Source organism: Vespula pensylvanica, chromosome 5 (genome assembly GCF_014466175.1).
Source record: "Vespula pensylvanica isolate Volc-1 chromosome 5, ASM1446617v1, whole genome shotgun sequence".
Classification (NCBI taxonomy): domain Eukaryota; kingdom Metazoa; phylum Arthropoda; class Insecta; order Hymenoptera; family Vespidae; genus Vespula; species Vespula pensylvanica.
The window spans coordinates 6,936,976-6,964,540 of record NC_057689.1 but is presented as its reverse complement, the minus strand read 5'-3'; the positions used below and the strand labels follow the sequence as shown (position 1 = coordinate 6,964,540).

General features: G+C 32.7%; 5 protein-coding genes across 17 annotated transcripts in view; 3 read left to right on the top strand and 2 right to left on the bottom strand.

Moving 5' to 3' along the window:
- The window catches only part of LOC122629147 (PHD finger protein rhinoceros), an 89,367-nt gene extending 76,776 nt beyond the window's left edge, over positions 1 to 12,591 (top strand). For 2 of the 8 annotated variants that reach the window (XM_043812224.1, XM_043812223.1), the window contains 12 exons: positions 191 to 1,015; positions 6,668 to 6,985; positions 7,208 to 7,438; positions 7,675 to 8,036; positions 8,193 to 8,685; positions 9,015 to 9,071; positions 9,184 to 9,554; positions 9,799 to 10,039; positions 10,281 to 10,483; positions 10,580 to 10,758; positions 10,869 to 11,033; positions 11,844 to 12,591. In XM_043812224.1, coding sequence (XP_043668159.1) covers positions 191 to 1,015; positions 6,668 to 6,985; positions 7,208 to 7,438; positions 7,675 to 8,036; positions 8,193 to 8,685; positions 9,015 to 9,071; positions 9,184 to 9,554; positions 9,799 to 10,039; positions 10,281 to 10,483; positions 10,580 to 10,758; positions 10,869 to 11,033; positions 11,844 to 11,902 — 3,504 coding nt within the window. In that variant the 3' untranslated portion in view covers positions 11,903 to 12,591. Of the gene's footprint in view, positions 1 to 190; positions 1,016 to 6,667; positions 6,986 to 7,207; positions 7,439 to 7,674; positions 8,037 to 8,192; positions 8,686 to 9,014; positions 9,072 to 9,183; positions 9,555 to 9,798; positions 10,040 to 10,280; positions 10,484 to 10,579; positions 10,759 to 10,868; positions 11,086 to 11,453; positions 11,651 to 11,843 lie in introns of those variants that run through there. The other 6 variants (XM_043812227.1, XM_043812228.1, XM_043812229.1 and 3 more) reach the window with 6 other exon arrangements.
- A 1,423-nt stretch (positions 12,592 to 14,014) lies between these two features.
- Positions 14,015 to 20,489, top strand: LOC122629154 (putative fibroblast growth factor 1). Of its 5 annotated transcripts, none has more exons than XM_043812243.1 (5): positions 14,015 to 14,286; positions 16,690 to 16,975; positions 18,774 to 18,967; positions 19,340 to 19,443; positions 19,725 to 20,489. In XM_043812243.1, exons 2-5 carry the CDS (start codon positions 16,746 to 16,748, stop codon positions 19,920 to 19,922), a joined length of 726 nt encoding a protein of 241 aa, XP_043668178.1. In that variant the 5' UTR covers positions 14,015 to 14,286; positions 16,690 to 16,745; the 3' UTR covers positions 19,923 to 20,489. The 5 variants fall into 5 exon arrangements, with proteins under 5 accessions (XP_043668178.1, XP_043668177.1, XP_043668180.1 ...); XM_043812242.1 differs by having other exon boundaries at positions 14,015 to 14,290; XM_043812245.1 differs by lacking the exon at positions 14,015 to 14,286 and adding an exon at positions 14,956 to 14,974.
- On the bottom strand, positions 20,090 to 22,350 carry LOC122629156 (short coiled-coil protein B). Its single transcript, XM_043812251.1, has 4 exons — positions 21,992 to 22,350; positions 21,593 to 21,712; positions 21,385 to 21,471; positions 20,090 to 21,294 (listed from the first exon to the last, which is right to left on the bottom strand). The coding sequence occupies exons 1-4, from the start codon at positions 22,062 to 22,064 to the stop codon at positions 21,152 to 21,154; spliced, it is 423 nt and encodes a 140-aa protein (XP_043668186.1). The 5' UTR covers positions 22,065 to 22,350; the 3' UTR covers positions 20,090 to 21,151.
- Positions 22,351 to 22,777: 427 nt separating this feature from the next.
- LOC122629158 lies at positions 22,778 to 23,479 on the top strand. The gene is made up of 3 exons (XM_043812253.1): positions 22,778 to 23,051; positions 23,153 to 23,263; positions 23,354 to 23,479. Exons 1-2 carry the CDS (start codon positions 22,943 to 22,945, stop codon positions 23,245 to 23,247), a joined length of 204 nt encoding a protein of 67 aa, XP_043668188.1. The 5' UTR covers positions 22,778 to 22,942; the 3' UTR covers positions 23,248 to 23,263; positions 23,354 to 23,479.
- Positions 23,480 to 23,738: 259 nt separating this feature from the next.
- LOC122629150 (suppressor of cytokine signaling 5-like) lies at positions 23,739 to 27,554 on the bottom strand. Of its 2 annotated transcripts, XM_043812235.1 has the most exons (7): positions 27,059 to 27,554; positions 26,167 to 26,821; positions 25,887 to 26,038; positions 25,731 to 25,808; positions 25,412 to 25,651; positions 25,070 to 25,336; positions 23,739 to 24,982 (listed from the first exon to the last, which is right to left on the bottom strand). In XM_043812235.1, exons 2-7 carry the CDS (start codon positions 26,642 to 26,644, stop codon positions 24,692 to 24,694), a joined length of 1,506 nt encoding a protein of 501 aa, XP_043668170.1. In that variant the 5' UTR covers positions 26,645 to 26,821; positions 27,059 to 27,554; the 3' UTR covers positions 23,739 to 24,691. The 2 variants fall into 2 exon arrangements, with proteins under 2 accessions (XP_043668170.1, XP_043668169.1); XM_043812234.1 differs by having other exon boundaries at positions 25,731 to 26,038; positions 27,059 to 27,552.
- Positions 27,555 to 27,565: the final 11 nt, after the last annotated feature.

Genomic DNA, 27,565 nt, shown 5'->3' with positions numbered 1-27,565 from the left:
TCGAGCTTATAATTCTATTTATTTTTTAAATTCAAGAGATGCAAATATCGGCCACGGGTTCTTTTTTTCTATCACGTGTAAATGAATAACTGTGCATCTATTTTATTTTATTTATTTATTTCTTTTTTTTCCATTGTTTTTGGGATACGGTTATCGGTACAATCTGGTGTATAAATCTTTAATTCCTTAGGATACTGCTGAAACTTCTTCTGGGGAACGGTCGACTAACAAATCATGCCCGCATATGCAAGTAGAAGTTAATACTAACTCTAATACACTACCCACGGCGAATCGTCCGATCGTCTATCAAAGTCCCAGAGTACCTCCACGAAGAACACCACCCGAAACACTTCCCAAACCAAAGCTACCGCTTTTCAAGGATCCTATAGATCCTATCAACAACAACGAAACTTTACCTACTTCCAAAGATACAGACGATAAAAGCTCCTCCTCTCCTCTTTCCATCGAAGAAAGTCTTTCGAATACTACACCTTCGAGCCCTCCTTCAGAATCATCTACCAACAACCTCAGCATTACCTGTCCAAATCAAGACACTTCAAAAGCTACAAGAGTAGTCTCAAAAATCCCAACGCCACTTCCTCGTAAAACAGTCCCTGCAAAATCATCACCAACCAGCTCGGTATCCTCCGCTAGCCCACCAACTTCACCATCTTCTCCAAAACTCCAATCGTCATCGTCAAAGACACGAACATCGTCTAACCAAAGTCCTAAAGCTTCGGAAATACCTCTTCCTGTAAATTCTAATTCACCATCGAAATTATCATCACCATCTACCCCATCCACTTCTTCGTCCAACACATCCTCGCCTACATCCAACACGGATCACCAATCAACGTTCGGCGAGGATACAATAACGGCTGAAAGACGACGAACGGTGGTGGAGGTTTGCGAAAAGGTGGTGGTACCGCAAGGAAAGATACCCGGGACACCATCAGTCACACCATTCATCACGGTGGATCGCGTTAACGAGAAGCAGAACTCAGCCACGGCCGAGGTTAGGATCGAACAGCGACGTAGCAACGCTTTGAGAAAGTCCTAAGATAAATATTGTCAGCCAGTGCTCCTAATTTTTCTTTCTTTCGGCTATTTTCGATTAGCAGCACGGACTTTCTCTCTCTGTCTCTCTCTCTCTCTCTCTCTCTCTCTCTCTCTCTTTTTCTCTCTCTCTTTCTTTCTTCTCTCTATCTCTTTCTATCTATCTATCTCTCTGTACTTCGCTAAAAACTAGCTCTTCAATACCATACGAAACGAAACCTATAATGTACATATATTCTATTTCTACTTGATCATGTCTGAAAACGTACGGATTATATATGTCGATAGCTATTGATAGATGAAATCTTTTTCTTTTTTTCTTTTTTCCATTAAAATTCAAATGTTTCATACAAAATAGCAGGTGTAACCAAAGACTATTTTATATGAAAGATTTTGTTCTCTTTAAATGAATAAATCCAAAATTATTCCATAATAGATTAGTTATTTACTCTGTATTTATATAAACTCATATACGTGTATTTAACATACATATATCATCGCGTACTTATATAATACGTCGAATATATACGTAGATTTGATATGATTTACTAGTATATACCTATATTATCATAGACATATACTGTATACATATATGTACAGGGTCGATCAATAATTCGAAAAGATATTCCCCGACGAAATATTCGATATAATAAATTTCGAAACGATTAAACACATTTCTTATATCTTATATTATATTAAATATTTCTATTAATATTATCATAATTATTCACAAACGCGTTAATATCGTACACTTTGAAAAATTCAAATATATGTACAAGGTATATACTTGTTTCGTATGGGACGTGCTAATATTCGCGATTAGAATTTTGTATATAAATCGGGAAGCCCGGTGGAAGAAGATAAACGTGACCGACGAAAATTATGATCTTTATCTTTTTCGGAGAGAAACTTATGATGTTGTTAATGTGTCTTGGCGGTAACTACAAAGAGAATTATTTCTTTTCTTATTAGATTCATTATCTCTCTCTCTCTCTCTCTCTCTCTCTCTTTCTCTTTCTCTCTCTATCTATCTATCTGTATCTTTAGCTCTCTTTCTATCTCTCTTTTTCTCTCCGTAAAAATCTTCGTCTTCCATGTCAAGAGTAATTTGGCTTTTACACGTGGCAAATGCACATCGATCGAACGCAATGAGAATTGACGACTCGAAAAGTTTAACCGGTACTTATCTCCACGTATCCGGTAGCCAGTTTCTTCTGCCTATCGCTTCCCTCAAACGTATTTATTAGTCATCCATTACGCGTACATACTTCGTGAGAAGCGTAAAAGGGTACGAGATACTACCCGATAATTAAAATAAGCGATGTATATAGAAATATGCGATGCGAGAGCGAGAACGTTAAAAAAAAAGCGTTGATTAATTAACAAAAAAAAAAGGATATCACAGTAGAACTAGTTCAGGTAGTTCGGAAAATATACATACGTATATACGTACATACGTATGTACATATATACATACATACGTATTATATCCGCTCGAATAATCATGACGTACTCTCTCTTTTTCTATCTATTTATCTATCTATGTACCTATCTATCTATCTATCTATCTATCTATCTATCTATCTATCTCTATATTTTCATCAGCCATGCCTTTTATATAGGCTGAAAATAAAAAATACGAGAATGTGAAGGCATATGAATTTTCTGTAAATTCTTAGAAAGTGATTAGGTGATTTGAAAACGAAAGATATGAATAATGAAGAAGAAAAATTTTGTTTAACAATATTTTTCTTTTGTCTTCGATTGAGAAACTATGTACGATTCGAGCTTTTTAATTGGATGCATATATTTCATCCTATTCATTTGTTCAATTTATTTCATTAATTATTTTTATACACATTTTACGTATTACGTATTCGTGTTCAAAAGAGATATTTCTTAAGTATTCTGTTTCTCTTATTAATTCCAATTGTGAACGAATCAATGAACAAGGCCTATTCGCTATCATTTTCCTTTTCTTTTCTTTTCTTTTCTTTTCTTTTTTCTTTCTTTTCCTTTATCTTTTTGATAACACCGAACGGACAGAAAAAGCGAGAAAATAAGCGTCGATCGATGAATACATACATAATTACGTAAATCTTTGAAGAACGTTACTGTACAATGTAAGAACTTTTACCTTAGATTAACTTGTAATCGATTGTATACCGACATTTAACACGATCTGTCGAGACACACTTGGCACGCAGTAGTGGGTAATGTAAGTACTTACGTTGAATTGTAGCAATTTGTGGGAGAAGTATGATTCACGAAAATATAAGTCATATTTGGGCAGTGACAAAAAAAAACGAAAAAAAAAAAGACAAAAAAAAAACGAAACATAGACCAATCGTCTTTCATAATCTTTTATGATCGCTTAACGACAGCCGAGGTTTCCCCCCTTTTTCAAAGAGAGGACACTTGACTCGATCGGCTTGACATTTCTCTTGGCCCAAATCAAAATCACTAATTGGACATGTTCGTCAAATAAATCCGATCGGTTCTGCATTCCGTGATTGATTCTCCTCGATTAAATGTGTATTTAATCATTAGAATATTTTTATTGGATCAGGTAGATTAAAATTGCATTCGAAATTCTTCAACAGCCAAGTAGTAAAGTGTCGTCTTGAAAAATGAATGAAATTTTTTGTTCATTTTTATAATCATTTTTATGTTCAATCGTTTTAGATCGTATGTATAATCATATACATTAAGAAAGAAACATCGTTCCATCTTTATTCCTCGATTGACACACAAACAAAACCGAATATCCTATCGCTCTGTCTCTCTCTGTCTCTCTCTCTCTCTCTCTCTCTCACTCTCTATTTGTTTCTATTTCTCTTTCTTTCTTTCTTTCTTTCTCTCTTTCGTATGCACACATACACACAACGCATTCATCATCGTCAGTAGCAAATTCAATACGTGCACGCACCAAGTACGGTCAATGTGTGGCGTCCTCGTGACATCGGAATCAGAGGTCATGCCACGTCACGACTTCTTATTATTTAAACCAGTGGTTTTCAAACTTTTTCAAGCGAACACTCTCCTTTCACGAAATCAAAAAAAAAAAAAAAAATCGAACTCTCAAGAAAAATGTTAAATTAAACTGTTAATCATGTTCCTCTTTAAAATTTCGATAATTCAAAATCGATTAATTATTATAATATTTCGAATACACGCAAGACATCTTGGTTCTTCTCGAAGAAAAAAAAAAAGAAGAACAGAAAATATATTAACAATTAATATTAATATGCGTTTTATCTGTAAGGAAACAAAGACTTTGTAGTTTGAAAACCACTGAATTCGAAAGAGAGATTATAAAGAAGTGAGCCGAACGATGATCATCTTCATTCGCCGAGCAAATTCCATGACACGATCTTTATTCTCCCTTACCCCGTTCATTTTTCTTTCATCTTTCTTTCTTTCCTTTTCTTTTTTCTTCCCTTGTCGATCTTCGTCTCTCTTCTTCTTCTTCTTCTTCTTCTTCTTCCTCTTCTTCTTCTTCCTCGCCGGATCGATGTCATCGGCGTGTGCTGTGTAATCGCTCCTCCTACGAAGCTGTGTAGAGTCTCCTCGTAAGCTTGGGTAAACTCGCGAAACTCGAGGTAAGGTGGCGTTTTTCATTGCTTCTTCAGCTTTTTTGCCATCAACCCACACTTAATCTTCCTCACTTTAATCTCTCGTACCAATTCTAATTCGTTTTTCTTTTTCTTTTTCCTCTTTCTCTTTCTCTCTCTCTCTCTCTCTCTCTCTCTCTCTCTCTCTCTCTCTTTCTCTTTTGTTTTATTATTATAATTCTTTTTTCTTTTCCTTTTCTTTTCTTTTCTTTTTTTATTTCTTCAGACCAGGTCGATAATTAAATATTAATATAGCCTGCACTTCCGTTCCGTAACTCTTCAGCACCCTTCGGGAATATAAAGCATGGCGTTGGCGACCATCACCACCATAGCTACCCTTTCGCGATTCGTTCCTCCTCGTTGCTTTCTCTTACAAAGTTTCCGATGTACTTCCCTGGAATGTGAAACGCTTCTTATGAATTCTTTCACGCCATTCGAGGACTCGGCACGAAGAATATTTTACTCGCTATCTCTCTGTTTGCTTCCTTGTAGAAGATAGTGGTCCAGATAGAACATGGACGATTTGATAATTTTTTTTTTCCTCATTGATCATTATTATTCATCTATTGTTCTTCGAATTAGTAAAAGTCGAATATTCATTGATCATTAATCCAATCATGATTAATATTCAATATTTATCGATTCGCATTATTAATGTCAATAATCTCAATTATTTTATTAATCGATTAATAAAGTAATCAAGAAAATGTCCGACATGAAATAATGGCTGAAAAATATCGATCGTTCGAGAAGTTGGAGATAAGGAAACTCGGAATAACAATTACAATGCTATGAAAAAATGATCGGAATGACTCGAAGACGCTTTGATAATAATATTCTTATCTACGAGTGGACTCTCGAATTCTTTCGAATCGATTAAATGAACAACGTTTGTTTAGAGCTCTCTTAAGACGACAAAGAAATACGCGCGAATTAGCAATTATACGTTCATCATCAAATTCGAATTATTTTCGAATAACTTTCGTTGAAATTCGTTTACAATTATAGTCGCAAGAACAAAGATTAGATTAGATCTCTTATCAGGATACGGGTTGAAAGACTTTATCTATCGTTTCGTTACTGTATTCACGCAGTAGTCATTAGGAAATTGTTCTTTTACGTACCTGCTCAATCGCTGATGCAACTCGTTAAAATTTAATAGTCGTAAAAAAAACGAATCATTTTTATTTAATTTTATATGTGCATGTGTACTATTTTCAGTAAGTAAAACATCTAATCCGAACTAACAAATTTCTTCCAAATTAACAATCGAATCTGGCTTTGACACGTAGGGCATGTGTGTAGTTACTAACAAGTCGCACGACAAATTTTGCAACGATCGATAGATCAAATATTATATATGTTTGTGTGTGTGTATATACGTACATATATATATATATATATATATATATATATATAATATATACATATATGTATAACGGAGTTGAGTCGGAAACGGACGAATTACCACAACAAATTCGACATGATCTTTCATCCGCGACCGATGTTACCTGTAAATCAGTGTTTCTCAAGTCCAAATAAATTCACAAAGTTTCGATACATTTATCATTTACATGTGAATGTCAAGAAATTAGTGAACGATCGAACGGAAACATAAGTTTGAATAAATATCGATCACTCGAATTTCCATAGTAAATCGTTCGTTTTCAAAGCAAAAATGCATGATTTCTAAATAGGAAAAAGAAAAGAAAAAAGAAAAAAAAAGGAATGAAATAGTTTCAAAAGACGTAGTAATCGAATTAAATCAATCATTAAAGATCTTGGACGTTCTTCTTTGAATTCCATTGAAACGAATTAAAGTAATGATAAATGAATGACGTTTGAGAAACTCTGCCTCTCAAGTAGAGTCCACTCCAGCGTGTTGTCGATTTGCATAGAATGTAGCGTTGCAAAATTCGTATAGTGCGCGAGAGAAGCACGGATTCGTCCGTTCTATATAATAGATATCGCCTCAACATCCAACCGCGTTTCAACAGGAACCAATCTTCATGGATAAAGAGGACGAAGAGAAGAAGGCTGAAACGATTTGTCAGACAACAAACAGTGCTACTACGATGCCGGATCGTGAAGAGCGAGAACATATCGAGATATCGATGAATACGAAGCTCGAAACAACGATGACAACTACAACGAAGAATTCTGGCGAAGAAATGACTGTAGATACACCTGATTCACCTGCTTCGCCAATACCAATGATCCTTGGACTTGAAAGACCAACGTCCTTGACTTTCAACAAAACAGAAGCCTCTAATATCGATACGATTAATTGTCTAAGTCCAGTCTCACCTCAACAGGTAATTAATTCATTGAACTATTAAAATTATTGGAATAAATTTTTATTCGTTTGATTCAATATTCTTTTCTTTTTTTTTTTATTTTCTTTTTTTTTCAATTATTTCTACTGCAATTTAGTTATGAACGAAGAATTCATTATAGATTAAGTTGGATAGGAAAAAGTAATATTTGTATTATGTAATTATGAAATGATTGTTCGTAATATTATAAATGTATTTCAGTTTTTGCCGTTGAGCCTGTCGAACGACGAAGAAATAGTCACTGGTTTAGCTTTTCCTTTGGGTCCACCGACGACCATCGAGCCACCCAAAGAAAAGCCACCACCACCTCCCGTTGATGATATAAGTGACGAAGAAGCTCCACCGGTGGAACCCCTTAAGAGATTGAATTCTACTCGAAGAATCAAGAAGGAATTGCGAACGAGACGGTCGGATTTTCTTGGAATAGAAGGGGTATGTTCGGATTTCTCAGTTTTATTAACGTAACAAGTTATTACAATTTGTACTAGTCTATTTAAAAATTATCATTTTATTTTATTTTATTTTATTTATTTACGATTACTATTACGATCTACAAAATATACATATATTACATGCAAACACGCGTACGCGCGCGACACGCGATCGAATTAATGAAAATTGAATAAAAAAAGAAAATAAAAAAAGAAAAAATAAAAATAAAAAACTAGGTTAACGACGATGACTTGGAAAGAGAGTTAACGTTAATGAAGCCACCAGACATGGCAGCGATTCTCGCTGAAGAGAGACGTATCGAACAGCTGCATCGTCGTTCTTACGACACCGACAGTAATTACGAGCAAGATTCAAGCCATGAGAGGGATTCCGGAGTTGAACTGGGACACGTTGAAGACTGGACGAAACAACCTGTCAGCCCTGATATGTCGCAGCACAGTCGACAAAGTAGCGAACCTTTTGGCGCCAGTGTGACCTCATCGGAGGAGGATGAAATAACGAAGAAGGAACGAGAAATTATCGAAGTATTAGAGAAAGAGGAACAATGGCGATATGGGAACAATCACGAACAGAACAGGTAATTCTTTTTTTACTCGATTAATTTTACTCATCGAAAAACATAAACCCAACAACATTTATTTAAATATTGCTTGTATTTTGCAACAATGTACCAATTGGTCTCTTTCTCTCTCTCTCTCTCTCTCTCTCTCTCCCTCTCCCTCTTATATAATAGCGATTTAGGAGAAAAATTAGCTCACAAATTGCGCGAACTCGAAGAAGAGAAAATGCAATTGGAACGAGAGAGAGCGCAGGAAGTCGTATTACGTAGACAGGAAGAGAATTTACGGAAAAATGAGGACAACGTGCGCAAACAGGAAGAAACTCTACGTAAACAGCAACAACAACAACAGCAACAGCAACAACAACAGCAGCAGCAACAGCAACAGCAACAACAACAACAGCAACATCTGTCTTATCATCATCATCATCATCATCACCATCGTCATCATCATCAAGAGGATGAAACGAGACAACAGGAAGTTGCACGTATCGAGACAGAAACGAAACGAGCCGAGGCTACACGGCAGGAAGAGGAGCGTCGAATTCAAGCGGAACAGTTGAGAGTTCAAAGCGAGATCGAAGAGAAGGAAAGAAGAGCGGCTGATGCTCGAAGAAAAGAGGAGATACGAATAAGAGCTATGGAAAATCAAATTCGCGAGCAAGAGGTGAGAGATGCACGTGTTAATAAAAAGATACACGAGTAAATTGTTCTTAAAGATAAACTCTTTTATATCTGCACGTTAGTTGCTTTTAAAGTAGTACAAAATTAAGAAAAAAATATTTCTTTAGCTTGTTCGTTCGTGCTTTCGAGATTTCTACTAATAGCCCACACACACACACACACACACACACACATATAGGTATATATATATACACACACACGCACACGAGTCTCTATAGAAATTAGTCGATTATTTCGCAGACGTTTTATTAGCATGCCGTTTTTTTTCACTCTACGATCACTGACAACAGCATTATTCCTACTTATTCACAGAACAAGATATTGGTTGGTGCTGGGTTGAACAACCACGAAGATGAATTTGCTTCTGGGGTAAGGGATTAGCACTAGTACTATCATCATATTTCTATTTCCTTTTATTCTTTAAACTCGTCGATAGACGAGACACTCTCTATTCCCAATAATTCGCTTTCTTCGCTGACAGGGTTCAATGGAATTTAGAAATGAAACTTCTTACTCTCCGTTCGTACAGGAAGTTCTACGAGTCGAGAGGGAACTTCTGCAATTGGAACAAGAGGAGTTGAAGAGGCAAAGAAACAATCTCGCTTATCGCGAACAAAAGCAACTCAAGTTGGCGGAACAATTACAGGAACAGTGGAAATCCTTGCAAGACGTCGCTCATGGTTCATCTAACATTGCTCAACAATACAAGCATCAGCCAGCCGTAAATTATAGATCGTCTATGCCGAATCTTCAGTTACAGGATGCTCAAAGGAGACGACCACCTCCTCCTCCGATACCACCTGCTAAACCATTACGTCACATTGATCAAAGACAAAGAGACATGACCATCAGGTGAATAAATATCCTTGATTCGCACGAACATTGTCATCTCTTTTGTAAATCATTGAGCGAGCCAACAGGAAATAGTTAAATAGTCACAAACTTGATCGTTCAATCGACTTCCCGTCTCTTTTTTTTTTTTTTTTTTTTTTTTTATTGTACATGCATATAATCCCTTCTTACGTAATCACATAATCACGATCGAACTAAAACGAACTAAAAATGATCTCATGCTCTATATATTTTGTAATGATAGAAACAGTCGAGTACCGTCAGCAGACTCGATACCGCAACAAGTAGATGCATCTTTACGACATAGTGCCTCAGCCACCACACTTTCTTGTCATGCTGGTCAACAAATGACGAGGCAAACGTTACAAGCTCTTAGCGCTGCTCCTCGACCACGGATCGTTCAAGGCGATCAATGGGTCCAACGAAGAAAGAGCGATGTACCTAGAGGCGCGCATGATTTCAATTATCAACATTGGCTAATTCAGGTAGATTAAAAAATATATGTATAAGTATAGCTTGTTTGACATGTGAACATTTATTTTTAATTTAATAAACTTACATTTATTTCGATCTATATGTTATGTTTATCAAATATGCATAGATGGTAAATAATTCGTATATGTATATCGAATATAAAGAATTATTACGATTAATGATTATCAGCGTATTGTAATGATTTTATTCTATTCGTATTATTTTTATCATTGTCATATTTGATTTCTTTAGGAAGCAGAACAACGGAGAATCCACGAGAAAAATCAACGATCCCCGGCACGAAAGTCTCAGCCGCACGTGACCGGAACATCCGTACCTTATGCCGCTGCACCGACACGGTCGGATAGCAAGCCGTTACCAGACTCCATTATACAAACTCTTACTCAAAGAGTACAAAACAGAGCGCAAGAGAAGCCACTATCTCCAAGAAGAAGGTAAAAATATCTGTCATTGTTATCGAATATAAATATATTATATTAAGTAATTTATCTCTTTTACGAATGCGTAACGAAGAAACTTTATGATTTTAGATTGGAACATAGTACGAGTCAAGAACACATTCCTCTTCAACATTCTAGCACCACTCAACAATTAACGTTACAACAGAAACCTCAGCAGCCATCACCGTCCGTTCATAACACCGATAATCAAGAGAAGATGTTGAGCGTCAGTGGCAAAAAGAAATGTTCGCATTGTGGAGACGAGCTGGGTATTTATCATAAAAATTAAAAAGGATATAATTTACGATAAAAAGAAAGAGAGGAAATATTTTGAAGATAGATGAACTAGTAACGTGTCCTGGTTTCGTGTCTTTGATAGGTCGAGGCGCCGCGATGATAATCGAGAGTCTACGCTTGTTCTATCACATGGAATGCTTCAAGTGCTGTGTCTGTCACGTACGACTCGGTGACGGATTAATGGGAACGGACGTACGCGTTCGAAACCACAAGCTCCACTGCCATAACTGCTACTCCAGTGACGACGGTACTCACACTTAAAACTCTACCTAGTATTATTCCATACAGTTTAAGATTAGGTAAATGTCGTAGTACAAGCGTTGGCGTATGTGAACGCCGAGAAATACTTGAGAAAGTCGGGCAGAGCATGCAGCGTCATGCAACCAAGACAACGATAATGATAAAATAAGAATAAAAATAATAAGAAGAAAAATTGTATAGTAGTGCAATATAGTAATAATAGTAATAGTGGTTATAATAATAATAATAATAATAATAATAATAATAATAATAATAATAATAGTAGTAGCAGTAGTAGCAGTAGTAGTAGTACCAAGGGGCTAATAAACAAGAAAGCGCATCGTTGTCTCGTGCGGCATGTCCTGCATGGCCCAGTTAACAATATTTCCTCTGATTCGTTCGCTTCATCCTTGCGTTCCATTTTCAGGTGTCAAGTTCAGCTGCGTGTAGAAGCGCACGAGCTAATGGATCTGTGCCGACTAACTTGAATATAGCGTTCTTCCGGCTATATTTTATAAGTTGTAGTTGACCATTTAGTTAGCCAGGCTAACTCGAAACTTACGCGACACGGTCCGTTCGCGCGTGTACATAAATACGTACATATACATATACATAAATAGACAGACATATATATATATGTGTGTGTATATATATATATATACACATATATTTATATATATATCTTCTCCCTGAAATAAAATGGATTTGAAGATGGTTGGACGTCCATTCTCATCTCGCTCGACCTAATCGGATATCGAACTGGAAGGAAATTCTTTTTTTTTTTTTTTCTTTTTTTCTTTTCTTTTTTTTCTTTTAGGTAATTCATCGACTTCTTTCAAGCCACTAACAACACGCAATGGAAATTATTATGTGTAAGAAAAGAGAAAGTGTTTCTGTGTAAATAGATTGTATTTATGTAAGTAGCATAGCGGTTAAGGATTTAATTGAAGGAAGATTGTTGCATACGCGATATCATCACATCGGACATCGAATAAAAAGATAAATGAAAAGAAGATGAACGTTCATATGGAACCAGTAAAAAAGAAATCGTGACACTGTACATTTTTGTAATATATAACTTTTGCGTCTGGGTATTTATGAGATATCTCTCTGATAACACACTAGCTAAAGATGAGATCACTTTGTGGTTGACGATTATTCATGAACGAAACTCTTATTAAATATTTAATACTAATAATGTCTAAAATCAAATCGAAAATGATTAACTTTCGTACGAGGAAACCTTTTTGTTTTAGATCTTAATTACGTTTATGGAATACGGCAAACAAAATTACGGAATAAGATATAGATGTACTCAAATACGGTTGCTAATGAAGTCGTGCTCGTTTTCTCCTTTGATTCATTTCTCTCTCTTTTCTTCTCTTGATCCTTTTTTTTTTTTTTTGCGAAAATAAACAAACTTCGATTCTTAGAAAATTCGATAGCAGCTTCAAGCGATCGTGTATAAAGTACATAAATTACCATTGTGAAATATTGTAAATGTCTCGTTTATTACAACGTGTAATTTTATATTATCGCAAAGAATAAATGTTTATTACAGTGAATTCCATCGCATCGATATTTTTATAATTTCCACAGAATCCGTCTTTACAGGATATTGAATTCAAATGTATTATTAAATAGCAACTGCATTTATGTAAGTAGTTGAATGATAATATTTAATAAGACGACAATGTTCTTATAAGTGAATTTTTATAAGATCTAATTTTTATTTTAAATTACTTTTGTCGTAAGGAATTCTCAATATATTTTTAACTCGCACGTTTGTCATGAAACAATCGGTCGTGATACGCGTTAGACATAAAATAATTAAATTTAATATTTCAATAAAATTAAATTTTGTGATCGTTGCCTATGCTTGAAATCAAAGTATCAATGGTAAAAAAGAAATGTACCTTATAGACGGTAGGTAAAGCAGGAATATACTTTAATGATGTCGATAAAAACAGGAATCTTCTATTCCCATGCAATATAGGATTAACATATCCGATATATTTAATATTTTTTAAATACAAATTTATAACATAATTTATATTATTTAAGAATTACAAATGACTTTATATGATCAAATAGATTTCAACAAATACCGTCAGACTATGGAAAAAAAAATATATAATTCGATTGAAAATGAATTTTTTGATATTGTCCCGACTAATAGATCTGCAAACAAAAGTTGGCACCATATGATGTTTTTCTTCATACCAAATAAATGTGTTAACAAATTTTTTTGCGGGCTCAGTCCCTCGCGAAATATTCCAGTTTTTCCAAATAAACAGGACACCCTGTATGTAATAGAGTTAGTTAGATTTCGCCGCACCCTAGTTCGTTCTTTTCATGTAAACAGTTAACTCTAGACCGGTCTCGGAAGGCAAGCGTTACATAATTGTGAAGGAAAATCTGGCACGTCATCAACGATCGAATGGTTGGCTACCTGGTGGACGAACATTCCATTCGTTGTGTGCCAGAATGAAATTACTGGACCAATCGACCAGCAATTCTCTTATCGACTTGCTTGATCGAGCCTGCAAGCTCTTCCCTTTCTAATAATAATACATCTTCTACTCGCTCCTTATCGGAAACTTCAAGAGATTTTTATTTTGAAGCTGGCTGTTTGCCCAAGAAACTTTGGAAAATTCGTAAAAATCGATTTATCTAACATTTAGCTTACGTTTCTATTCACTTGTCATTCGATGCCGATAAAATTTTTTTTTCTACGATAGTTTATTCCTCGAATTAATAGGCTTTTGAAAAAAAATTCAAAAAATTCATTAATACATTTCTTTACTTTCATTTAATTTGTTATGTTTTTATTGAGCAAAAACTTGAAAAAAAAAAAAAAAAGAACAATTCTATTTCTTTTTAATCATTAATCGTGTCAAATTTTGAAAATGATTTTAATCAAAATTTTACGAAAAGATGTAAATCGAAAGATATTTCATCATCGTATTATTCCATTATTTTATTTTTATTCGTAGTTAAGTTCTCTCTAATAAAAGGCATATATCCGTACGGATGTAAACATACGTACGTACATAGACAACAATACCAGTCAAACGATACGGAACACTAACCACAATATACACATTTATTTGTTTCGTTTTCGACCTCTTTTGTATATTCGAAAGCTGTACTTAGTTTTTAATTCAGTCTATCTCGATCCGCCGAAGACTACGTACTGTTCGTTCCATAATTCGATCTACGCCACGAGAACTCCAAACTAACACGGATCAAGCTTACACGTACGTAAGTAAATTATATTAATAGACATCTTTAATATTTATTATCAGATACTAGCGATAGATTTTTCCCAATTAACATATTATTTTGTACTATAACAATTACTATTATTATACTATACTTTAGCGTAGAAACTTTTCAGTTTAAAAAAGATTGAAAATCATAACAGTATATTATATACATATATATATATTTCTCTATGTGAATGAAATTCGAACGATCTTTTAATATACTGACATTAGAAAAAATCGTTTGAAAAAAAATCAAAATTCATCTAGCGCAAAACTTGTAGATATTAAATCAATAAATACACCGATTCAACGTAAATCCTTGCATGTATAAGTTAATCCTCGATGTCATTGAAACAATTATTGTGAATAAGCGTATATTTTTTAAGGGTTAAAAACACATCAAGACGATTTCGTAGCGAGTTTTTTTTATGCTCGCGAAGCAAAGACTTATTTTTAATTTAGTTCGGCTCGGGTTGCGAAGAGGTTACTGCTGACACGGCGGTGTTCGCCATCATAGACGCCTTCATATCCACTATTATACGAGGAAATTCGAGGGAGAGAAAGAGAGAGACAGAGAGAGAGAGAGAGAGAGAGAGAGAGAGAGAGAGAGAGAGAGAGAGAGAGAGAGGGAGAGGGAGAGAGAACAGAGAGAGTCAGTCGCGAGATAAACGCGCATCAGGTAGGACATCTAGGAGGTAGTTGTCGTTTCTAGCTTCTTCTCTTTTTATTTTTGTACTTTTTCTATTTTACTCTCTCTTTCTCTTTCTCTCTCTTTCTCTCTCCGTCTCTTTGTATTTCATTTTCGAATTAATTTTCTCGCGCATTTCTAACATACGCGTAGAAAAATCTTGAAAAATTTCTTGAAATTGTATTAATTCAACAATGAAGAAGCTTGGATAACGTAAACAAGAATGTAAATAATACGACGAGCATCAATAACAAATTTCACCTCGGCTGTGTGTAAACAAAGGTGTAAGCTTTCCATCGAAACACATAATCCTGTGATTCGTATAAAAATCGCGATTTATTAGATAATAGTAATAGTAATGAAATCTGTGAAACGTCGTTCGAATTTTTGGCGATTTTGGTGAAACCACCGTTTCATTAGAATTACGACGATGGATATTAAAATGGATATTAGAAATCGTTCGTTGACCAGCGCAAATTTGATAAACGAAATTAATAGGAAAGAAGAAAATAAGAAAATGAGAAACGTAAAAATAACATACACGCGTTAAATTTCAATCGTAAACGAGTTACAAAGAAAGAATTCGTTTATTTCCTCGTTGTAAGATTTATAAGATTAATTAATTATTTATTTATTAAACGTAGAGTGATTTGACCTATAATTGATACAAAAAAAAAAAAAAAAGAAAGAAAGAAAGAAGCAAAGCAATACATTGAGTTCGTTGAAAATAAAAAGAGGAAAAGAGAGAATTATTCGAAATATGTTCGATACGGTATACGAAAAAATAGATATCGGAATTAATTTTCCTTCGTGTGGTTTTTACAAACAAGTTGTATCTAATAAAAATGATTATCCACCCTAAAAGCAATAAGCGCGCACGTATGAACGAAATCAAGTTGATGGCACGCGAGTCTAGTGAATGAATACGTGTACATGTGTGTGTGTGTGTGTGTGTGCCTGTATTACTGACGCATATTTGTTCAGTCCTTCTTCATTCTCTCTCAACAGTTTTCTAAGCCGAATGCTCGCAATATTAACAGACCGAGACAACCGCTAATCCTCAACCACATTATTTTCACCGTTGCAAATATGATATCTCTTCCTCTCTTTCTCTTTCTCTTTTGTCTTTCTCTCTTTTCCTCATATTAAAGATATGAAAAATCTCGAAAGAAAGCTGTTAAAGCGATCTGTGAAACTGAATCACTTCTAATATCGATATAATAGCGACAGTGATGATAGTACTTCAGATATACATATATATGATGTTTGCACGAGCCATACTTTTTCTCTGGAAATTCAAAAAAAAAAAAAAAAAAGAACTGACCTGGATCTCTAAGATAAGCAAAAAAGGAGAAAAAGAGAGAGAGAAAGAAAGAAATGCAAAAACTGCTTACCAATCCACGGGCTATGTCGATTTAAGTAACAGTAGTTAAAAAAAATAAACTTTTTTTTCTTTTTCTATGAATCAAATCAAATTATATATATCGTATCAGATTTATATTAATTCATCAAAAATTATCTTTTACTATTTTCAAAATGATCTAAGAAACCAATCGATGATGATAGGATCGTACATTTATAAATACATAAGATTTATATCTGTATCACTCTATTTAATCAACTGGACTTGATCAAAATCGAAAGAAAGGAAATAGAGAAAGAAGAAGATAAGGGTATTTGAGTTCACGGTTTTATGTGTGTCATAGGACGAAGAAAGGACTCGGATAATCGAGATAAAGAGTTACGTTTAGGTCGATCGATAATGAGCTTAAGGTGGATTCACGAGAATTTGGAAGCTCCGACCTGCGACGAGGAGTGCAGTGACATTGATGACAGTTGCAGTGACGATAGTTACGACACCGATCTGTCACTTTGCAAGAAGGACACTGCAACAATCGAGGACGAGAAGAAGGGCTTGAACGGCGATTCTCGTAAACAAAAACGAGAAACGAGGAAACATCAGAACACTATAGTTACCTTCGATGAAAACAGGTATTGTATGTACATATATACATACATACGTATATAGATAGATGCAGGTATTGTATATACGAGACTATATAAGGGAATACAATAAGCGCATTGATAAGACCATACGTGACATCATTTTATAGTTTACGACTTTATCAACATTTACCAGGAACAATAGTTATTTATTTTTCTTTTCTTTTTTGGCTTTTGTCGTAGATCAGAATAATGGAAGACAGCGAATAATTATTTTGTTATACATACGTACATATATACATATATTTTGTAGTAATGACATAAAGGAAAATTTGAAAAATATGTATATATACGTATGTATAAATATGTTATTTCAAAGTTACATAACGTTATAGAAATTTAAACGTGTTCGTGAGGGGCTGTATCGAGAGAATTCGTTAAATTAATTATTCGTCTTCTTTTATAAGATTTTTCTTTTCGAAAAAAAAAAAAAAAAAAAAAATCTCTATCAACTCGATGATATAAAGATCGATAAAAATTTTCGTCAAATCAACGACGTAGTTTCTTCCCCCGATATGCGCGTTAGTACGCTCACGTGCATTCATTGATCATTTGACTCGATTAACTTTCTGCTCTAATATCGTAGTGTGAGGGTCACTAGGTCTAATAGGTATGGTTCTCGTAATACGAAACGCGGAGGTTGTAATTCACTACGAAGTCAGCCTTGTAACTATGTAAACGTGACGGTTATAAAAAGACATTTAAAAACGTCTATTAAAATTCAACTTTACGACAGTTCGTTTGAAACGAGATCGAGCACATAACGTAGTAATAATCATTAAACGTCAAATTTCATTCCCATTAATCAGAGATCGACGGAAACCTAATGGAAATTACAGGATCGGGAAATTTTTTATTTAATTCTTACGAAATATATAACAGTCGTTTCTTATTCATTTAGCGACACCCTTGAAAAATGTTTTTAAACTTAATAGAGTGCAAAAACTCACACACCGTGACAAGAAGGTACGCTTCATTCACAAGGCTCTCTGACCTGGAAAACCGATCGGCCTATTTTTCTAACATACAACATCTAAGCAACACCTCTCGAGCGTGAACTCTTTCTATTTCTTTCTCTATCTATCTCTATCTATCTCTCCCTCATAAACGTTAACACGCGCGCGCCTCTTAAGGGTGGTTCAGATCTCCAGTGACCCTTTCAAACATTAACCGCGCTCGATATTACAATCATGATAATCTCAACAAGGGACGTGCATCAACAACGAAGGCCTCCCTTCGTCGCTATAAAATTCTTCATTGCAACAGGATTATAATTAATCGTTCTTATTTATCGTAAGACCGCATAAATAGGTAACGTTCCCTTTAAATTGAACGTTAGAGGCTACATTGAATTAAAGGGACGCTTCGATTAAAGTCGATTATACACAAGGTGTCTAGAAATTCTTACTTATGTCCAAATAAAATCTGTTACAATTTGCTTTTTTATCAAAATTTATTAATTACATCGAATATCGTTGTATGAATTTTGTTGTATCTATACGTTAAACGGAACGGTCGATTATACTTTACACTTTTTTTTATTATCTTTTCTTTTGCATCGTTTAAATAATAATAAATTCTTATTAATGTTTCTAATGATTTAGTTGAAAACAACTTGTAACAGTTTATTTTATACTCCGATATGAATGAAATGGTTCCTTTAAGGATAATAAACAGAGAATATAAAATGAAATTTGTCTATTTTTTTTCGATTTCGTGGACATCCTTGTTATTGCGTTAATTAACGAGTATACGAATTATTATGCAACAAATTTAACTTTTACAGTCAACAATCACGATACGAGACATCCGAGATTATGTACACCCTTTCGCCCTACGTAATATGGGATCCACGGCAACCAGCGGAAAACCCAATTTATAATTCTCTCGTCATAAAACTTTACTGTCGTACTGGTTATCACCTCGCAATCACGTCAACTGGCAAAGTTCGAGGCTTACCCGGAACGAACGAGACAGATGGTAATTTTGACATAGTCTACGTGTACAGTGTTCCGTAAAATCGATGTCACAAATTTATTAACATAGTTTTTACGTCTCAAAACGAAAATCTTAATACAAATTTAATTCCATTAGAAAATAAATAAATCATTTTTGATGAATTATTTTGTACAAATCGTTTCGTGTTGAACATCAATTTACATAGTAAATCATTTGGTGACATCATTTTACAGACAGCCTATATACCCTACGTATACGTATATACATACGTACATATATATATATATATATATATATATATATATGACACATAAAATAAAATAGGCCAACTATAAAAGTCGCTTACCGTTGTCTCCCTGTAAACACACCATTTTATTTTTCAACCGGCTTTAGCTCTTCTACACGTAACACCGGTCTCCTTCGGAGTTGTACGAATACAGGGTGTTGAGACACAACTATACCTTGCATTCAATAAAAAGGGCTACTTATATGGAGAGGTAAGACAAGAATTTTTGCAATAGTGAGACAGTACTCTTGAACATCGATCCAGCGTATATTAACTCTTTTGTTAATTTTTAAATATGATACAATTCAATAATTCGAATAATCTTTCTGTTTCTATAGCTTTCTAAAAATGTAAATTGATTAATATTAATCTAATTATTGAACTACGATCTAATTATTAATTATGTTAATCATTAATTAGATTAAATTTGGACTAACGTTGTTAAAATATTATTTTCATCGTCATTCCATCTTCCAACACCTCTGTTTGCAGTCCAATATGAACAAGGACAACACCGAATGGGAACAATGGTCTGTTGGATCTTACGATGCGTTTCGATCACGCAAATACGTAAATTTTGGTTGGTGGATCGGTATAAAGAAAAACGGACGTGCGAAATCCGGTCCGAGAACGGTGTGGGGACAAAAGGCTATACAGTTTTTAGCAATAAGACAAGATCAACAAGATTAATCGTGCGAGACATATCTGTTTTTCGTTTTTCCTTTTTTTCTTTCCATTAACATCTACGCTTCGAATTAGTCATGCAAAGGAATTTTAGGTAATCGAAAAGAAAAGAAAATAAAAAAAAAAAAAAAAAAAGAAAAATAATAATAAAAATAAGAAAGATACGCTTTGCGTAATCCAATAGAATATAATGTTTATTATAACACTGTGTTACTCAACAATGGAATAGTTTGAGATTGTGCATTTTGCTTGTGCCCTCGAACTGAAACTTTTTCGCAAGTCGCAGTTGTAATTCGCGGTACGCTCGATTATTAACATTCATAATTGTTATGCTGCAAACATGGTGCAACAGGTCAAAGATATTCATGAAAATACGATCGAAATATTCTACATACTCTGCTTGCAGCAGAGAGTCTAAACATCGATTTCTTATTTACTCGATAGTTCCGATCGTAGTATGTGTATGTATGTACGTACAATATGTAATTACTTGTCGTGTGTATAATGTGTGCACATTAGCACGCTTCTGTGTATATGTATATTATATAATAATATTTTATATAATTGGTTTTATCTTCTTTGTACATCTACATACATTGCATACATATGTTATTAGAACTCTTAAAGCAAAAGCTTAAAGTATAAAATGACGTTGTCTCAATAAAGTCTTGTTACTATTAATACAAAGAGATAAGATTTGAAAAACCTAATTGAAATGGTGTGACCAGGTAGAAGCCCTTAAGATAACATTCGTTAACAATAATAAAAATAAGGCTTATATTATTCGATTATCTTATAAATTATAAAAAAGAATTTAATAAGATTCTTTGGTAATCGATGATCGATATAAATGCATTAGTTCCTAACTATAAGCCTCTGCCATCACTTAAAAGCAACAAAAACAAGTGAGTACTATACATGTTTAAATGTGTCAAGTTAAAGAGGGAATAATGCTTAATGTATAAATTCAAAAAAAAAAAGAAAAAAAAAAAATATTAGCTTTTCAAGCAAACCTTTATCCTTATGAAAAGTATGCATTAGCTTCAGATAAAGATGTCTTTCTGACACATGCCACATATCATTGACTTTAAAATTTATTATTATACTATATGGTTCTTGTTTTCAAATAAGGCAGCTGCAAATATATGTATATATACTTTTCATAAGGAATGAAAAATCACAACAATCGTAAGATCCCTGTATGTTTACAATCTTTTCATGTCGATCACAGGAATTCATTTCTTTTTAGTATTTGGACTAGTCGATTGGAATACGCTTGAAGCAGACATTAGATTCTCTATATATTGACTTAGTACTTGATTCTCACTTCGTAATTTCAAATTTTCTTCCTTGACACTATCCACCCTCTGAGACAGATCTAGTACAAGTCAATATATATATATATATATATAAGATCTTAGAAAATTTTAGAAAAATTTATTCGTTTTCTAAAGTAGTTAGAACTTACCATCTAATGTATTTTGAAGTTCCAAAACTTGTGCTATTAACCGTGCTTTCTCTTCTTGTTCATCTGGACTAATATCAGGATCTAAACCTGTCAATCATGCAAATGAATTCAAAATTAATTAATCAATAAGAAATTTATTTATTTATTTATTTATTTATTTATTTATTATTATTCTTTTAATATGTTATAATTGTAAGAAGAGACTTACTATTGGGGCTACAGCTACCATTAGTAAAAGTTGACGGAATAGAATCCATACTACGTCCTCTTCCTAATGCATCGGATAAATGAGAAGCGTTGTCCAATACTTCTTCTTCGGGAATAATTACTGTATTAAATGATAGAAGAAACATATTATTATGAATGCAAAAAAAAATTATTTAACTATTATTTATACATAATTTAAACATATTATTATACATATATTTTATACAATTAATTATTACGCATTATACAAAACAATATTATACGTATTTTAAAATAATATATGCTTTTTGAAGATCTCTCAAAGCTATTTAATTGATGATTCATAAAACGTTAAATGATCAATGCCAATGTTAAATGATCATGCAATGCTAAAATAAGTACGGAAATAATATTTTCGTACCTTGAGGATCATCATCTGCCAAAGGTATACTATTCATGTCATCTTGAAGTTTTGCTGTCACAGATGCAGACATCTTGATGTCAGTTATTGCTGCAAGAAGAATCGTAAACGATAGCAAACCTGCGCGTAAAGGTTGAAAATTTGACACCGAGTTTATCGATTAAACCAATCGCTTTCGATAATCGTAATATCTCTCGATAATTAAATGAACTTTACATATACAAATTTCCTTAATTTTTTCTAATATTAAATTATAAATTCAAATTCCAGATTTTCAGGATCATCTAATAAATAAAAAGACTTTCACAACACACAGTGAAAAACGTAGCCATATGTTTTTCTATCGACATCTATAGTCAATACAATCATAAAATGCGTCGTACGTAGAAAGGACAATTTTTTCTCTAATATGAATTTTATAAAAATTCGTCTTTGGAAATTTAAAAAAACTACAAATTTCGAAAGGGTTTTTTATTTTTTTTTTATTTTTGCAATATTATAACAATTCAATTTCTTAGTTAAATCTCTTAGTTTATTTGAGTTGGACGAACCAATGAAGTGACTTTAAAATGAGGAAAATAAAGTTAATATTATTTAGAATTTTTTTAGATTTAATCATAATTTTACATTATATATTTTAATAATTATTCATGAAATTAATATATATATATATATATATACACACACACACACACACATATATATTATCCAGTAATAGTGGATATAAAAAATTTATCATCATAAAGCAGGTTCTTATGTACTACGTGTACATAAAATTAATATCGACTTCGTGCTCAATCGAATACATACGATTTTTTCTATGGTCAATGAAATCAGCGAAAAATGTAAATAATTTGTTATCACTTGACATAGTCTTGCAGTAAATGTTATTAGAAATTGTGCTTTTTAATACTTTCTACTTCGTTTGTTATAAAGTTAGTCATTTCCAATATGACAAATATATTACAAAAGCTTTCGTCTTTCTTAGGATATTGGTATTTTAGATACATGCTTGTTACAGAGTTGTATATGGTCGAAAAATGGGAGAGAATTTTTATTAGTATCCTTTACAAAAATAATATTATAATGTTGTAATAATAGTGTCATCTATTTAAAATTCAGTGATTGAAATAATATATATTATTCCTATGTAAATTATAGATACTTTCTTTATAGTATTATTTTTTTCATTCTTTATTTTCAACTACAAGGTACTACTTCCAATTGCAGAAGTAATGAGTTCCACATCATCATGAGTTCTATGTCAAATATGTAATTATAATTTTATAGTCTTTCATTAATTTTATTCTATTTGCAAAGATAATATATGTACATATATACATTGCTATTAAATTGTTTCAGATATTTATTATAATTAGAACAGTAATTTCTAAAACTTGTCATTTAATTTTAATCAAATAACTTGATGATTTCTCAAAGATTTAACATTATACATATCCACAATTACATTGTAATTTCCAAATTTCCCAAAAAAATAATCATGTCAGATACGTTAATATAATTTTTATTCTGTTCTTTATAAAAAAAAAAACTTTATTTGTAAGTTGTGTTTGTATATATGGGTATTAATATCATAAAACAAACTGTAAGGAAAAAATAAGTTTACTAATTTAGAACTTCTTTCCCATGATATAAATTATAGTTTGATATATATATATATATATATATATATATATATATATAATACAAAAATAATATATAAGGTGTTAAATACATAAGCAATATCTGTACACTTAATAAATATTAAATTTTATTTTTAATAAGAAATTAGTTATATATGAATAACCATCAACCAATGTATTTAACAATTTTAAAGCATAATAATACATGGTTTCATAACCTTACCAATTTGAGAACAAAACAATGTATTTAATTTACATTATCTTTTAAAAATTAAGTAACAAATTTCAAATACTGATTGCATTTCAAAGATAAACACAATTTTGATCAATATTGAAATTGTTACGTATTCAATAAGTATGAATACTAACACACAGATTCCATGTGCTGATATTTCACATTGTAAGTAGGCACATTAGGAATAAGAATAATGTGATCATTATTGAATAGTTTTACAAATGCATGTAAAGATGGAATTTTACACTGTCAGATGCATCTTATAATAAATGAAATTTTTCTAGTAATTTAAACACTTATGTAATTATACCAGTAACTAATACAAATGATTAATCTCACAAATTTTGTCAACTCTTGATACACGCAAGGTATATGCATGTGAATTATTCTTTAATCTTATAAAATATGAATTAAATTACATATTTTTGAATAAATCTTTATAAATTTTCATAATTAAGTTTAAAAAAAAAAAAAATATCTTTGATTCCGATGATCAACTACGCATGTTGTGACATATTTACATATTAAACTATCAAGTCCCACAAATGAATGCATACATTTGCCACTTGAACATAAGTGCTGCTGGTACAGCCCCCTAGAAATTGTTATTATTTGAACCAAATCTACTATTATTTTTTTGCTGAATACATTGCTAAATATGTGCGTTTTACTTGCTAATATTGCAGAGACATTAGAGAATTTGAAATAAATTATCAGCTTTGATATTATGATGTGCATACACCACAAAAGGCTGTGGCAGTACTGTAGATGCAAGGAAATTAATAAAGCAAACGATAGTATTTCTACATTATATATAAAGGCTCATATTAAAGGTAAATATGATATGGATCTCGCGTCTGGCTGTAAATCATTTTCTGTATCTAATCTCCTAACTCGCACTCTTTGTTTATAATGGTACTCTTTGAGATAACTTTTAAGCGTCTTTGGCAACTGCAGCTTATTTATACCATCATATGTCGTTCTTGTAGTTATTACTGCTCTGCACAAATGTTGTAAAGGAAAGGCGAAATTACGATGCAATGGTATAGTGAGCATAGGTTCGAAGAACATACAACATGATGGGTCCTTGTAATGTTCTATTAAACCACACACCTGTGAACATATAACATATCATTTAATAATTCTATAAAAATTGTTTATATCAAAAATGATGAGAAATTTTTTCATTACAAAACATACCGTTTCAGACGCGTAAACGCCTGGATCGTGCGAATCGAAACTAAATTTGTGATTCCATTGCTCAATTCGCGCATGAAGAGATCGTCCATATTTTCGAAAGCTTACGGAAAATAAGAATTCTTCTTGCGCAGAATCTCGTAATAAGAAAGTTCCTTCTTGTTTACCTTCTAGTAAACGTTCTGCTTCATAACGGTCCATCTTACCCCAATAAAAAGAGCATGCTGTTATTGACCGTAAATCTGGTACAAGACAATGTACATAATCGACCTATGAGTAAGAAAGAAATTACTATCAAAATAAACGTATAATCGTTTAATCTCTTGAGAAATAATTAGTATTTACCTGCGTATGCGCAGGTCTTTCAATATTTGGAATTAATGTAAAATCTATCTGGGATAGCGCAGTAAGGGCAGCAACTTGAATACCAGCATGTGCTTGAAACAATGCGGCCAAACTATCTACTGTTATACCATTTGGATGCACCTGTATTCCAGATGGATAATTAGGTCTGTATCCAGGAGGAGGTTCGACACCTTCCTCCATTTCTCGTGCTCGTTGTAAACGTGCCCTTTCGTCGCAATCCTTTGCATGAAAATTATATGTAATACTTTCTTTTGTGTTTATTTTCAAGTATTAAATAGGTCATTACAGTAGTATATACCTCCATAGGAAATTCCTCTGGATTAAATCTTGATAGATCGATCACAGGACTCGGCGGTAGAGGACCAAGAATTGGACTCTGTGGTGCAGATCTACTATTAAATACAATTCCTGTACCCATTTGGTGTTCGTCGGTTCTTCTATAACCAGTACATACACAATCTGAACTACTGTTGCCTTGACCAGGAATAATGTCAGTATTTTTGGATGCTTTACTCTTTGCAAACTTTAATACCCAGTTACTTCTTTTCTTTTTTGAAGATAAAATATGATTACATACTGGACTTTGATCCTTGTTCCGTTGTTTACCTAAAATGATAAGTAACAAATATCATAGCATGTATATATATATATATATATACACATATAAAAAAAAATGAAATTCTTTGATACAAATCTCAAATAATTATGTAAAACAAGCAATTTTTATAACTTACTTTTTCTTTTTCCAAATGACAATGTTTTTGAAGATCTTCTTAATGGAGGAGTTCTTGGACTATCTTCGGAACTACTACTACTATTGCTACCACCAGAACTGCTAGAACAAGCCTCTTGTTGTCTGAATGGTGTTTCAGGATTATTAATATTTCCATTACCACGAATTTGTTTTGAATCCTGAGTTTCCACTGGTTGACTATATAAAGATTCAAATCTAGAATTGTGATTATCTAGATCCAAATTTAAATTGTGATTTCCCAAATTCCCTTCTGATTTACTTTCTCTGTTTGGAATCACATTAGAATTCAAGACAGGTACATTCCCATTATTCTCATAATTGGGTAAATTTTCTGTATCATCTTGGTCAACCATTTCCAACGTTGATTGTTGTTGCAATACATTAGAATATATTTCTGTAGATTGTTTTTCACCATCCATCTTAAAAAATTCTCTGAGACTAGCAAAATGCTGTCCCATCGTTAACTCTATAGACAGGCATTTTATGGCCTCAAAGATATTTCTATTGTAATGTTCTGTATCAACAGTTTCAATATGTTTATATCATAATACAATGATCATACATTGTAAACTTTTTGTTTATATAATTTTGTAAGGCATTAATTTTATCTTTAGTTTCGTCATATATCAATTTATCTGCAATGTAATAAATTACAAATTATATTTAAATTTGGATTAAATAAAATTAAAAAATAATCCGTTCCGTGTCATAGATATTTAAACGCGTTCCCACGTCTATTAATGAAGTAAGAATTTTTTTTCCTAGAATGTTACTTAGAATAAATGAACAAGTATGATCATTTTCTTAAAGTAATCTAATGAAAATATAGTAATATAGTTTTAATATTTAAAAATGCATCAAAGTATATTTACCTTGATTGATTCATTCTCTACACATAGTAATATAAAAATTATGTTAAGGCATTTGTAATGAAATTTCGCGATGGCAGCTAGTAGAATCACGTTTAGACAGGTTCAGACAAGTTTTGACAGGACTGTATAATTACTTTATTCCAAACACTATAACAAACACTTGAAATTCACAACACTTTATCTTCTATGACATCATTAAAATCGTGTCTTTGAATATAACAAAATTCCATGTCGTTCATCAATATCAAAATATACGTAAAATTGTCAAAACACGGCCCACTGCATCATCAGCCATTTTCCCTAACTATCTCATGTCTGTCTTTTCCATTCGTCATTGGTTTATTGTGCAGGAGAAACGTAACGTAGATGTTGAAGATCAGAGAGTGATCATAAAATTCTAAATCTACTTCCGGGATCTATGTTGCAACACAAACAATAAATCACATGTATTTTTTACTGTTATATATAACCATTCTAATTTATATTTCACTTTCATAGTATTTATAA

Bases quoted from the DNA above. Each gene is read 5' to 3' on its own strand.
- LOC122629154 (XM_043812241.1), top strand. From the start codon at position 16,677: ATGTGTGTCATAGGACGAAGAAAGGACTCGGATAATCGAGATAAAGAG. The intron at 16,976-18,773 runs GTATTGTATGTA...TAACTTTTACAG, and splicing joins GTTACCTTCGATGAAAACAG to TCAACAATCACGATACGAGA. The intron at 19,444-19,724 runs GTAAGACAAGAA...CTCTGTTTGCAG, and splicing joins AGGGCTACTTATATGGAGAG to TCCAATATGAACAAGGACAA.
- LOC122629156 (XM_043812251.1), bottom strand. From the start codon at position 22,064: ATGTCTGCATCTGTGACAGCAAAACTTCAAGATGACATGAATAGTATA. The intron at 21,472-21,592 runs GTAAGTCTCTTC...CATGATTGACAG, and splicing joins TGGTAGCTGTAGCCCCAATA to GTTTAGATCCTGATATTAGT. The intron at 21,295-21,384 runs GTAAGTTCTAAC...GACTTGTACTAG, and splicing joins ACTTCAAAATACATTAGATG to ATCTGTCTCAGAGGGTGGAT.
- LOC122629158 (XM_043812253.1), top strand. From the start codon at position 22,943: ATGACAAATATATTACAAAAGCTTTCGTCTTTCTTAGGATATTGGTAT. The intron at 23,052-23,152 runs GTATCCTTTACA...TGTAAATTATAG, and splicing joins ATGGGAGAGAATTTTTATTA to ATACTTTCTTTATAGTATTA.
- LOC122629150 (XM_043812234.1), bottom strand. From the start codon at position 26,644: ATGGGACAGCATTTTGCTAGTCTCAGAGAATTTTTTAAGATGGATGGT. The intron at 25,337-25,411 runs GTAAATACTAAT...TCTTACTCATAG, and splicing joins AAAGACCTGCGCATACGCAG to GTCGATTATGTACATTGTCT. The intron at 24,983-25,069 runs GTATGTTTTGTA...ATATGTTCACAG, and splicing joins GCGTTTACGCGTCTGAAACG to GTGTGTGGTTTAATAGAACA.